Genomic DNA, 11,991 nt, shown 5'->3' with positions numbered 1-11,991 from the left:
TTCTATTCGTCTTTTCGTTTCTCGTCACAATCATCCTGCTCGTGTTGAAGTTCCAGCCTTGTTGGGCATGAAGTTTCGGCTTCAACTTTCTGTCCTCTAGCATGGTTGTCTTTATGCAATGCATTTGTGGAGGGTTTGTCGGTCTAGTTCTGGAACATGCCGCCTCCGCCATCTTCATCACGGCCTAAGACATTTACAGACTTGGGGGTTGGGTGTGAATGAAGTCAAAATATATGCCCTGCCCGTTTTAAGTGGGTATAAATTGACACAAAGTCCCCAGCCATCACGGACTCCAAGTTGATGTTTCTTTAGGACCTCCTCACCAAAGCTTCTCTCAACATCATAATAACATTATTTATTATTCAGACTATTTTTTCAATGGTCTTCATGCTCTCAGTGTTCAGCCTAGTGTAATTCGCCTTACTAGAATTATGGGTGCTTACGTATCTGTGGGTGGCATTATCTCCAATCCAACAGGTTCTCCTCGCTTCCAATTGATCACTTACCCATCTTCGGTTAGAAAGAGCAATGTGAGGGTTTTCATTCTGTGGAGCTGAACTGCACCATACAAAATGTTACTGTCACGAACCCATATCGCGTCATTGGTGGCCTCAATCACGGCGAGTTCGAACCAAATCCAGATATTGCCGGCATTGGGGTGAGTCATACAAATATCCATTCTGGCATATCTAGCGATTAAATGTGACGGGCAGATCCTCTATGCATTCTTCTCCGTTGCAGCTGTCGCGCTGCTCATTAGCTTGATCTATCTTGTTCTTCAGACTACTCCGTTGATGAATTTTACTGGTCTCCACAGTAGTAATCATCAGCTACGAAACCCCAGCCGGTAAATTCCCATTCCCATTGCAACCCTAGATAATCCTAATCGCCTTTGCAACCAGTGCGCGGGAGGGTCACTCCTATAGAACCACCTGGGCCGACGTGTTCGAAGGTATTATCCTCAGCTGTAGCGACCAGCAATTGTTCACATCCGGTGCCTATGCCTTGACACTCCGTTATGCTCAAGGCTGCAAGATCTCCGCCTATCATTACAATGTTGTCGCCAACATGATGCTCATTACTTGTGCGACACATCTAATGTCCATCACTGTCGTCTCTCAGTACTGGAAGCACAAGTTGCTCGCCATTTTGCGCATTCTTCTTGTTACCGCACTATATATTGTCACCGCTTTGCTCCTCTCTAACCAGAACGCCGGATTAGAACTCCAATGGCCGACAGCCACGCCTAAGCAAAACGAGACCGAAACTTTACTCGTTCTACCAGCGGCGTGCTTCCAAAGCAATCGAGGGGCCGTGGACAAGACCCTGAAGGACAGCTTCGGCAGAGGTGGGCAACACCTAGCGGTGAACGCCATTGGAAAATCTAGCCCGAACAATCACATCGTAGGTTGGAACTTCTTCATTCTTATGGTCCTCTGGTACGGCGCCGCGATAATTGCTGAGGGATGGCGTTTCTGGCTTCACTGGTACCATCGCCGTGATGACATTCGGGGAAACGCGCCAAGTCGCTTCCCCCGACTTAGAGCCTTTTTAAGCATTAGCAACAAATGGATCAGCAGGTTATTTTGGGTATATCAAGCAGTTGGTACGATATTCTGCATGGTAGCAATCGTGATGACCTTTCTTTATATCCAGAGTTTGAGAGGCTGGATGAACAGATCTCCTTGGCTGAAGAAGGAAGTGGACGGAACGAATCCAGAGTACGACGCCACGAGTTTCGGACAGCTGGTGCCACTGCTACTAACCTTGTTGACGGTATTCACTACCTTGCAACTTATAGGGGGTAAGTCTCCACATCTCTAATGTTCCAGATTTTAGCGGAACAAACTGATATCTTTGTAGATAAGTTTAGTGATTTCTGGCACCAAGAAAAAGGACCTGATACAGAGGCAGCGCAGCACCTCAATGCTGTTCAAGACACAATCTCTCAGGAAATGCCGGAAAAGAAGCACGACACAACGTTGCAGGATTCGCAGCAGAAGAAGGACCAGACCACCGTCGAAGTCATCTCGGTTCCTCCGACGCCTCTTCTGGAACTGAATGAGCCAGAGTTTCTGAGCAAGTCACCGAGACCAACAAACTCAAGTCATTAGTGTGTCCATCCGGGAGGAGTACTGAGCTTCGGAATCGATGAGTACCTGATTATCTTTGAATTAAAAGGATCAATCGGATTGATTTGCCTCCGCATAGACTATACGGAGGAGAAGCCGCCCGCAAAGGGTGGCTGAGCGAAGTGGAAATCCTTGAGTGTTAAAAAGATTGAATTGCTCTTTATGTCTTTCACTAGTATACTTTGGAAGTGCCACTGCTTAATCATATCCTGCCCCCCTCGCCTCCCCTTTCTGGGAGACAGAGATTATAAGGAGGGTGGCGTGCGCAAAAAAAAAGAGTCACTGAAGACTTTCATGTGATCTAGGTCTTGGCAACTGCACCGCTTTTCCCATTTTCCATTTTCCATTTTCCATTCATTTTCCATTTTCCATTTTCCATTTTCCATTTTCCATTTTCCATTTTCCATTTTCTACGCACAGCGAAAGGTTCCGTGAGTACCCTGACAACGTCAAAACCTTTATCTACCCATTAGCCCTATTGGTGCATAAATTGCCTACATATTCGACCTGGTGAAATTGGATTGAGCACGGCGGTAGCGTCTCGGACCTCCAGCCACGACTTTTGGGACCGTCACTATACAACCGCACTACCGAGTGGCCCGATCACGAGCCAACATCTGCGCCTCGAACTCTAAGTTACACTGCAATCTCACAAGGTTCTCCGACTTGGCCCTGCCTATAAAGATATCTCTACCTTCACGGTTAGATCGAATGCTCTTCCTATTCATCGTTCGAGAATCCAATCATCAAAAATGACAATGTCAAAGCTAAGCACCGATAAACGAATGTACTCGCAGCCTGATCTGAGCAACAGACTCTAGATCTACCCTCACAGATTTATCAACGACGAGGAGGACACGCTCAAATTATTATCGTCAATTGCTCCCGAGGCGCGTCGGAAACATTCGGTATCCTTCCAGCCTTGCTCTGCCCTTGAATGCACTCAGAGGACAGGCTACTATATAATCCGTCTTCCGCCTTTGCCACACCTGTCCAGTCCACGCGAGACGTTCACACTGAGGACCGGCATGTCTCTTCTCAACGCAGAAATTGGAAGTGGAGACTCTTTGTCTTTAGCCTCAACCATCTTTACCAAAGGTCGCGTTTAACAAGCACTCTTGGGCCTGGATCTCCCTATCTGCAATCATACCCGTATATCCGACAAACTTGTCCTCGACCACTATCAACCCAAATGTTTGATCTTTGCGAAGCTAGACGGCCGCTTCAGACCTTGTGTTTGTACAAGGGCAGATCCAAAACGCTGGCCGTTGGGGGACCATTTCAAGTCTTGCCCACAATGTGAAACTCAAGACTGTTCTACTACTTTCGGATTCAGAGCCGAAGAACACGAATGTGATGGACGCAGATACCTTAGCCTTACAATCCATTTCTATCGACGGTTGGGGGCATTGGATGGTTCTACCCCATTGGACTGGACCTGTCATTCCTCCAAAGCATCAGCTCTTCGCACACTTCCCGACATGTACCTGAAGTGGGTGAGATCAAGGAGTTCCCAAATTCCACCGCATGAGGTGGACCATCAGCATTCAAGCAAGCACACGGCATTACGAAATCATATCGCTGAGATGTTCCACGCTACTCTCACAAATATTCGACCACCAAAATATGTGGAGGAGGAGCAGGCAATGCGGTCTGCCCGTGAGGCTTACTTTAAGCGACGTAATGCTGAGCAGGGTCCTTGGCATACTGATGCGAAGTCTCAGGGCGGAGAGGAAACTGGTACCACTGGTCGGAACATGCTAGACGATCCGCCTCCCTATGTCGCAATGGAAACAAAGTCATGATCTAGAAACAAATGAGCCACCACCGTCAGTGGTTTAGCATTCGAGCAGCCATCACTTACTTTACATGGAGCATTTATCCCCCTCTGCACCAAGACTCCTGACTCGCCAAAGCTCGGGTGTCCGCCAAACTGGCAACTCAATGTATCTGGCCTGCCCAACGATACGCAGCAATGCATCTTGATATGATTATGTCTATCCCGAAGTCGCATCAACGCATACAGGAGAGATATTCTGGACCCTACAAGGTCAAATTACGTACAACTAGTCCACTAGGGCGTGCGTGTTAGAAAGAGCAGCAATTGGTGCACACGACCTGGCATTGGGCATTACCACCTGGAGCTAGAACCCCACACAAAGCGCTCGAAAGAAATTGAGACAGATCACGAGGCTGCCACCATGGATGGATGACCTACCTGTCTTGCGAAATACTTGACAAAGTCGTGCTCGCATTGCTGGCGTTTCTGAAACCTCTGCAAGAAAGCTAATGGCCAGGCACACACGTCTTTTAGTCTATATTGAGTGGGAGCAAATAATTATGCACTTGGGCCGCTACGAAGTACCTTCGTTAAGACTCCTATCCAATTATGCCTTTGTCACGGAGCGTAAGCTTTGCAGAAGGATAGCAAATAGGATTCACAAATTGACAAATCACAAGTGTCGAAGATCGATCGTGACAACCTTCCTGCCGCTAACTATTGGAAAAACATGTTGTGCAGTCTTGACTTCCGTGGATATCCCCCCCCTTGCAGATTTAGCAACGGAGCCCCGCTGCTGACGGGATTTAATGATATTCTAGACCCCCAAGCTGGCTGGAAGGTAAAGCCATCATCAGCATTATGAGCTCACAAGCTCTACATTAAAACAAATCCGAGGCCCAACGGTGGTTGCTTGTCGAGATGCAATACTCTCTCCTCCTACTATTACCCCCTTTCTTCCCCAGAAGGCTAAGCTAGGTAAATAGCCACCCCATAGGAGCCCGGTCCTCATTATTCCAAGAAGAACCTCTTTTTAATGGCCTAACTAGCACCAGGAATCGTGGATCTTTTTGACGTAATAGTGGCACAGAGAGAGAGGGGGGAAGGGAGAGAGAGGGAGAGAGGGTTGCATGCACAGAGCTGGCCTGCCCGAGCCTAATATGGGCCCATTTCCCTGATTATTGGGAAGAAGAGAAAGGATTAAGAATATGGTACCGTGGGGACACAAAATGGATGCCAAGGTCTCAGTTGGAGTGAGATGACGAGGTGTGAGCAGTTCTTAGATGACGAGATGACCGCTTCCGGGATGTCCTGATTAGGCAAGCGAGTAACTATTCTAGATCAGAGTGAGGTTCGTAGCCAGATTTCGATGCTGAAAAGATAATCCATAACGGTAACTACTGGTCCCTTGATGATTTTCTCATAGCCTAGATTCACTAACACCCCGTCCTGTGGAGACGGAGAAAAGTCTCGATCAAGCGTTTTCTGTCCATTAACCACTGAAACTTGCTCTACTTTACTGCCAGTTCTTTCACCGCAATACCCAGTGACAACTTTTTCGCGCGAAGTAGAGAGTGGTTCTAACAAGTATATCCATGTCTTTGTCCATTCATGTGTGGCTTTGAGCAATAGGTCTGCGGCTCGCTTGTACAGTTTTGTTGCCAGAAGTTGCGACCCTCAGAAAATGAAAATGTAATTCCCTGCAGGCTAACGGACTGGTACATTCTGTTTGTGAACCTACCACGTATCACTTTCTTTTCCCTTGATATACTGTCCGGACTTCTGCGATTTAGGGAGGGATTTGGAGCTTGGGGCTCGAGAGGCTCGAGGCTCTTTGAACCTCTTGTAAGGTCCCCATTGCCTCCGATTATATGCTTGTGCACGAAGCTTGCTTCATATCCTTCTTACTGAAAGGCTCGGTGCGCATCCTGTGCAGACTCATTGGTTGTCCACCGGCTCTACAGCCAAGGATTCGGCCGAAAGAGAGTCAACCATACTGCTGTCATATTCAGTGCAGGATACTATAATAAGAATCAATCATCTGGAATGTTATTTCTTATGAAGAAGAATCAATAGCGACAAAAAACAAATCTGGCGTTGGATGCACCCGGAATCGAACCGGGAACCGCCCCTACCAAAGTTGTCACATAAACTTGAGTTTAGTGCTAAAGGGGAATTATGCCATTAAACCATGCACCCGACGTTGAATTATTATAATATTTGCAAAATATATTACTTTACAAACATGGAAATCCGCTTCGAAACAAATTAAGTTAGTGTCGATATATTCCCTCCGCTGGCAGTGTAGCAATGAGCGTATTTGGCACAAAACCTCGAGCAAAATGACCACTCCCTAAATTCTTTGTAATTTCAGCTTTACATCACACAACGAGCATGTCATTATTCGCTCTCATGTAATTACTCACTTTTGGGCTAGGCCTAATTATCACATAACGCCAGATCTCAATTGTGGAAGCTTTGGATTGATTGCGTCCTATGCACCAAGAAAGTATGAGAAACTTGCGCTAATTGCTACATCCATCTGTTGCCCGCGGAGAGGATACGAACCCAAGACAAATCCATCGTCTCTTTCTTTACTACTCGTTATTTAAGATACAACTGGCGAGTACGGCGATGCTGCGGCTAGGGAGTATATAAATTCAGGGTGTTCACAAGTGTGGAGTGGTGTTACCTCGGGGCCTGTTTAGTCCCTAACATCGTCGACGGTTCTGGACGCAGTGTCCTACAATAAAACGCACTCTCTCCAGAAACCCTGACGGCTCCTTTCAACATCACCATCATTGCCGCCAGCCCAGCTGGCTCGGTCCTCGCCTGCTCGCTGCTCGGTACGGATGCCGGAGGCCTCGTATTCGAAGCAGAGGACTCATTCGACGCTCGAGGCCAAGATGGGACCTGGGAATTGTACGAGGAGACAGGGTCGCTTACGCTGCATGAATGTGGGCTCTACGATGAACATCTTGGTACACCCTTTCCACGGAGAGACCATCAAGGTCTGTGACTAGAATATGATTTACTACACCAACTTCGGCGGCACGGCGCTTGGCACGGCGCTAGGCACCTCACGGGGGAGGTCTGAAATTGATAGGCAGAAACTATGTTTGACCCTACCGGGTCAGAAACGTCGACGAGGACTTGAACCTCCATTTCGCCAATGGCATCAAGAGGGGATTCGACGTGGGCGCGGACGGGACATGGAGCAAGCCTCCATCTCTCCTCACGGACAAGAAACCTTACTACTCCGGTGTTTTCGGCATGTTCTTTAAGATTTCGGACTGTGAGGCCTGCTTCCCTGATGTCCACAGTTTTATCAACCGCGGCAGCATTTTTTCCTCTTCTAACAGCCGCTCCATCACCGCACAGCAAATGGGCGACAAGTCCATCTGGGTGGGCACCTCTAGTGTCAAGCCCGCAGATTACGAGAACACCTGTGGGTATGATGTCTATGATGCGGAGCAGGCGAAGAAGGCACAGTTGGCTGAGTACAAATATTGGGCGCCCTTTATGTGAAAGATCACCGACGCCGCAGACAACGACTACATATCGGGCAAATCCCCTTGCACATGCTCCCCGTCGGCCATCGATGGACGCGGGGCCCGGGCGTCACCCTGATGGGGGACACTGCTTACCTGATGACGTCGTATGCAGGCGAGAGCGTCAATCTGGCAATGAAGGACGCCATCAATGTTGGCCGAGCTCTCAGTGAAACCCAAGTTGCCAGCACCAAGGGCGGGCTGGACAAGAAAGTCAAAGTGTTTGAGGAGGAAATGTTTGTGAGGGCAGCCAAGGTGAGGGCGATGATCCCGATGCTTCTCGGAAAAGGGGCGCAGAGGGCGACGATTGGGAAGTCCATTGTCATCAACATGACGGACGAGGAGGTACCTTGGTTTGCAATGCCCATTTTCAAAGTTTGGTCCATATTCTTCTTCTACAAGATGGTATACTAGAGAGGATGTTTCCTGATCATTGTACAAGGAAACAAGATAATTATACTATGGGTTTTTTGCCAAGGGTACCATGCAGTTTCTCCCTCGGGAATGTTGCTATTCGCAAATACATTCTCAGTTGTGGCATTCTTGGGAGGGTGGTTATAATAGAGTTAGGACTCAGCTAAATATCCACCTCAGAGCAGCCTGAGGGATCTTTCGACATCTTATAAATTAAAGCAGGATGAGTGGAGCTGCTAGACTACCAGAATATGAACGCCGGAATACTTAGGTGTAGATGAATGGTGAGGACCGAGAAATCGTGGCATGAATTTCTATCAGATGCTGGCTCAAAGATCCATCCGGAGTCAGTCCACGGAGAACTCTCTAGTTAACGAAAAGACTTATTACTCGCATTCTTGATACATTCTTAGGAATCTCTGACTTCCTGGGCGTCAGCTCCATGCTCACTCCAAGTCTGGGCAAGGATACGATCGTGTCAAACCACGTTCGATTCATGTTCTGTATTGTGTTTTTTTTTTAGGAAAAGGAGGAACTGCCTGTATGAGGTGCACTAAGTGAAATGCCAAGATTTCAAGCGAATGAACAAAATGCTTAGGAACCACAAAGACTAATTAAAATGCATCATTCAATCACGTGACCATAACATTAACAGCACCATCTGACAGATCGCTTTCCGTCTGCAAAGCCAGAAATTCTTGGTCTGGTTCTGGTCGCCAACGTTCCTCCCTGTACTTAGCTCTTAGAACACCAAGTTCGTACCCGAGTATTGCTCGACAAACCAAGAGCGAAATCAAATAACGACTAATAACGGTCACGGCATCCCTAACAGTGATGAATATCAGGCTTGAAAAAGCAAGGGTACCAAAGATGAGATGGCAAACAATGTTAAACGAGACGAACCAAGAAACGACAACTGAGAAGAGGGTTTCTTCGCAGGGCTCGACTCTCAGCGGCTTTAGTTCTGCTACAGGAGTAAACTGGATGCTGAGCCAATTGATGAATGTCTTGTATGGCCTCTCGCAGTTGATATGGGCCCATAGCACCCATGAACAGTACATATGAGCAATAATGCCTAAGAATGCCCACAATATTGGCAAGTACCATAACTGCGGTGCAAACACACAAATTGTTTGCAGGCCTAGCTGACGACTATTTGTTGCGTTGTTTGCGACGGCCCCAATGGCGAGAATGAATTCAAAGATCATCACTAGATACTGGGAGAGAGGTGTAAAGCGTCGTAGACGCGCATGAGGGTTCCTGACTTGCAAGTTCTCGACCGCCTTTTTATAGTCGACAGTTCGGAACGGGTATAAAGAAGGTGTTCCAGCGGCGAGACACATTCCAAGAAGAGGGCGTCGCGCGATAATAAAGAGCGAGGACGTCTCTTCGACTGAAGGCCCGAGAGCAGCGAGGATGGACGGTGTAAGACCAAGCAACACGGCTGCACCAGCCATGTTAACCTTCATCCACTCCGTAGTGTGGTCGAAGACACAGCTAGCGGCCGGAAACACTAACTGGCTTGTGTTCACTGCCCCCATCCATCTGTCATGGTGTTCGAAGCGAGTCGAGTTCTTTTGGCCAGCGAGGTAAAAGGCATATTCGTCGCTGCAATTCTGACGTAGAATTCTCTGATATATGTGACGATATTCAGGGTACCAGCCCTGAAACTGGTTGGTAGCTGCGAGGACGGGAGAAAGGAGAGCGACAAGAATAAAATGAAACGGAGTCTTAAAAGTCATGTCGTAAAGCTTGGCTCTGCATTAACTCAGTTAGCAACTGCAGTCATCGCGAATATCGTCGAGAAACGTACTGATACTGAGATGTCTGCCGAATATGCTAGCTTGAGGATGTGCACGCTTCTAACGACTAATCTCAATCGGCGGCGGGGCTCCAAGAAGACTTAAACTCTCGCTCATTGCTGCGGCTCAAGTTGCAAAGCTGAATATGCGCAGCGCCTTCAAGCGGGAAAGCAATCTGAATCAGGGCCAGTTGAAGGCTGCGGGCCTCCAGCTTGCATATAAGCCATTACATGGCTACTGATTGGACGGTTGCACCCAACAGTAAGCCTGACGCGACGACGTCCACTCTTTGAAGGCCTAAAGAAACCGAAAGTGGTCTGGAGGACAAGGCTGGCCCCCAAATCCTACGAGGCTGGACCCGATGTGGGCGTCTGTCCCGCGTTGTTCCGCGTGCTGACTCGCTAGCCTCTAAGATATCTTCTCTACACGTCTTCACAACATCACAAGCTTAGTCATTTTTACCCATCAAGAGGCTACAATGCCATTTCCTTTACCATCTTTCCCCTACCCTCCAGCGGGGGACGGATTCTGGAGCCCGGTCACCGCCACCCTAAATTGGTGCGAAGAGGTACGTGTCTAATTTCGCATTTTTGACACAACGAGGCTAAATAAATGAAACTAGGATTATTACGCAACGGTATATTCCGCTGAGATCATCAACACTCTGACAAACGTCTATTTTGTGTATCTTGCAGTTAAGGGCATCCGGAATTGCCGACAGAACGACCACGACCCAGCATGTCAGGTTGCGTTCTTCAATATGCTGTTCATCGGCACTGGAAGCATGTTCTTTCATACGACACTCAACTGTAACATGACCCGGAAAGGTGTATATCCGAAGACTAAATTCGTGCCAGATTGGATGCAGCTTCTGGATGAACTGTCGATGATCTACCTCACCTCCACCACATTCTTTGCCATGTTCTCCTTCGGCCAAAGCAGGGTTGTCAAAATCCTCGTCCTACTGTTCACAAGCTCATTCAGCATGTTTGTGACGCTGTACTACCATTATTTAAAGGATCCTGTTTTTCACCAGAATTCGTTCGCCATACTCGCAGTAACAGTGATCTTCAAAGGCGTGTACGAGATGGAATATCTTCTCCGGCCGTCTAAACGACTGAAGAACCCGTCATATTCAGAGAAAGAGCAGAAGAGGGTGGATGAGAGAGATTTGTCAATACTGCACACCATGTGGGCGCTAACAATTTGCGGCGTGGCATCAGTTGGCTTGGGCTTCTTGATTTGGAATCTGGACAACATATACTGCTCAAACCTGCGCCGTTGGAGACGAGATATCGGGTTGCCGTGGGGGATTGTGTTCGAGGGTCATGGTTGGTGGTAAGTGATTTTCACTACAGTCACGGCTATGGACACTAGTATTGCATATCTAGGCATCTATTTACCGCCCTTGCCGCTTACTACAATCTGGTATGGCTTTCATGGCTAAGATATTGCCTGAAAGACAAGCAAGACGATGTGGCTCTGCAGTGGCCATCGCTTTTCACGTCGCTCCCGTTGGTTTACCGAAAGGAGAATCTTCCCGCACGTGCAGCGGAGAATAGTGCGAGTGATGTGAAGCTGGAATAACGTCGTGCTAAAACCTGGGTCCATTGGCTCAGAGAGTTACTAGCCCTGGGAAATCGGAGTTTAGATACTATGATGAGACCTCGAAGCACGACTCCGTGTAGCTTGGTAAAATTCTGTAGTCTTAGCGCATATCTTTAGCTACCCTTCTCCTGGTAAGTAGCCGGTGTTGGAATTGGCCGTACGCGTACAGCCAAACCCTTGGCGGTCCCGTGTCAGCGCCCTATAGATTAGCCTTCTCCTCCTTCTGAGATAGATTCTGCAGGTAGATAGAATTCCATTCATCCACTTCATCAGCCGGATGGTACCAATGTGAAAGGACCGCCAAGTTCAAGTAATTGGCTGCAAAGTGATGTAAGCTAAAAATGCGGCCCGCGAGGATCAGCGTTCTAATTAGATAAAGTTCCCCTCTTCCTTCCTTCTTGAGATTAGTTGTGGATTAAGTACTAGTACTAGTAATGCTTGAGGGCGCCAAGTGCTATTAGTAGAATGACAGTCATTCTGTCAAATGACCACCATACTAATATGATAAGAGAAGCATATTTTGACCATACTATAATCATATTTTCAGTAAAATACTTTATAATTAGTAAGATTTTATTAGATTATAGTCGACTAAGCTGTACATCCTTGTACTCTCTAGGTAATATCATAGTTAGGCTTAGTCTAAGCGCACTTTGATGGCTCCCTTAGCATTATTGTTGACCTTCTGAGAGGGCTAATTGGCC

General features: G+C 47.6%; 3 protein-coding genes across 3 annotated transcripts; 2 read left to right on the top strand and 1 right to left on the bottom strand.

The window, feature by feature from the left end:
- Positions 1–431: 431 nt before the first annotated feature.
- Positions 432–7,877, top strand: EPUS_08693 (uncharacterized protein; the record flags this gene model as incomplete). Its single annotated transcript, XM_007803268.1, has 8 exons — positions 432–449; positions 521–658; positions 714–847; positions 903–1,804; positions 1,864–2,106; positions 6,681–6,927; positions 7,050–7,403; positions 7,460–7,877. 8 exons carry the CDS (start codon positions 432–434, stop codon positions 7,875–7,877), a joined length of 2,454 nt encoding a protein of 817 aa, XP_007801459.1.
- Positions 7,878–8,509: 632 nt separating this feature from the next.
- Positions 8,510–9,334, bottom strand: EPUS_08692 (uncharacterized protein; the record flags this gene model as incomplete). Its single annotated transcript, XM_007803267.1, has 1 exon — positions 8,510–9,334. One exon carries the CDS (start codon positions 9,332–9,334, stop codon positions 8,510–8,512), a length of 825 nt encoding a protein of 274 aa, XP_007801458.1.
- An 823-nt stretch (positions 9,335–10,157) lies between these two features.
- On the top strand, positions 10,158–11,266 carry EPUS_08691 (uncharacterized protein; the record flags this gene model as incomplete). The annotated part of the gene is made up of 3 exons (XM_007803266.1): positions 10,158–10,247; positions 10,302–11,017; positions 11,071–11,266. The coding sequence occupies 3 exons, from the start codon at positions 10,158–10,160 to the stop codon at positions 11,264–11,266; spliced, it is 1,002 nt and encodes a 333-aa protein (XP_007801457.1).
- Positions 11,267–11,991: the final 725 nt, after the last annotated feature.

This window comes from Endocarpon pusillum (assembly GCF_000464535.1).
Source record: "Endocarpon pusillum Z07020 unplaced genomic scaffold scaffold2147, whole genome shotgun sequence".
Taxonomy (NCBI): Eukaryota; Fungi; Ascomycota; class Eurotiomycetes; order Verrucariales; family Verrucariaceae; genus Endocarpon; species Endocarpon pusillum.
This window is presented reverse-complemented; position numbering and strand designations above follow the sequence as displayed.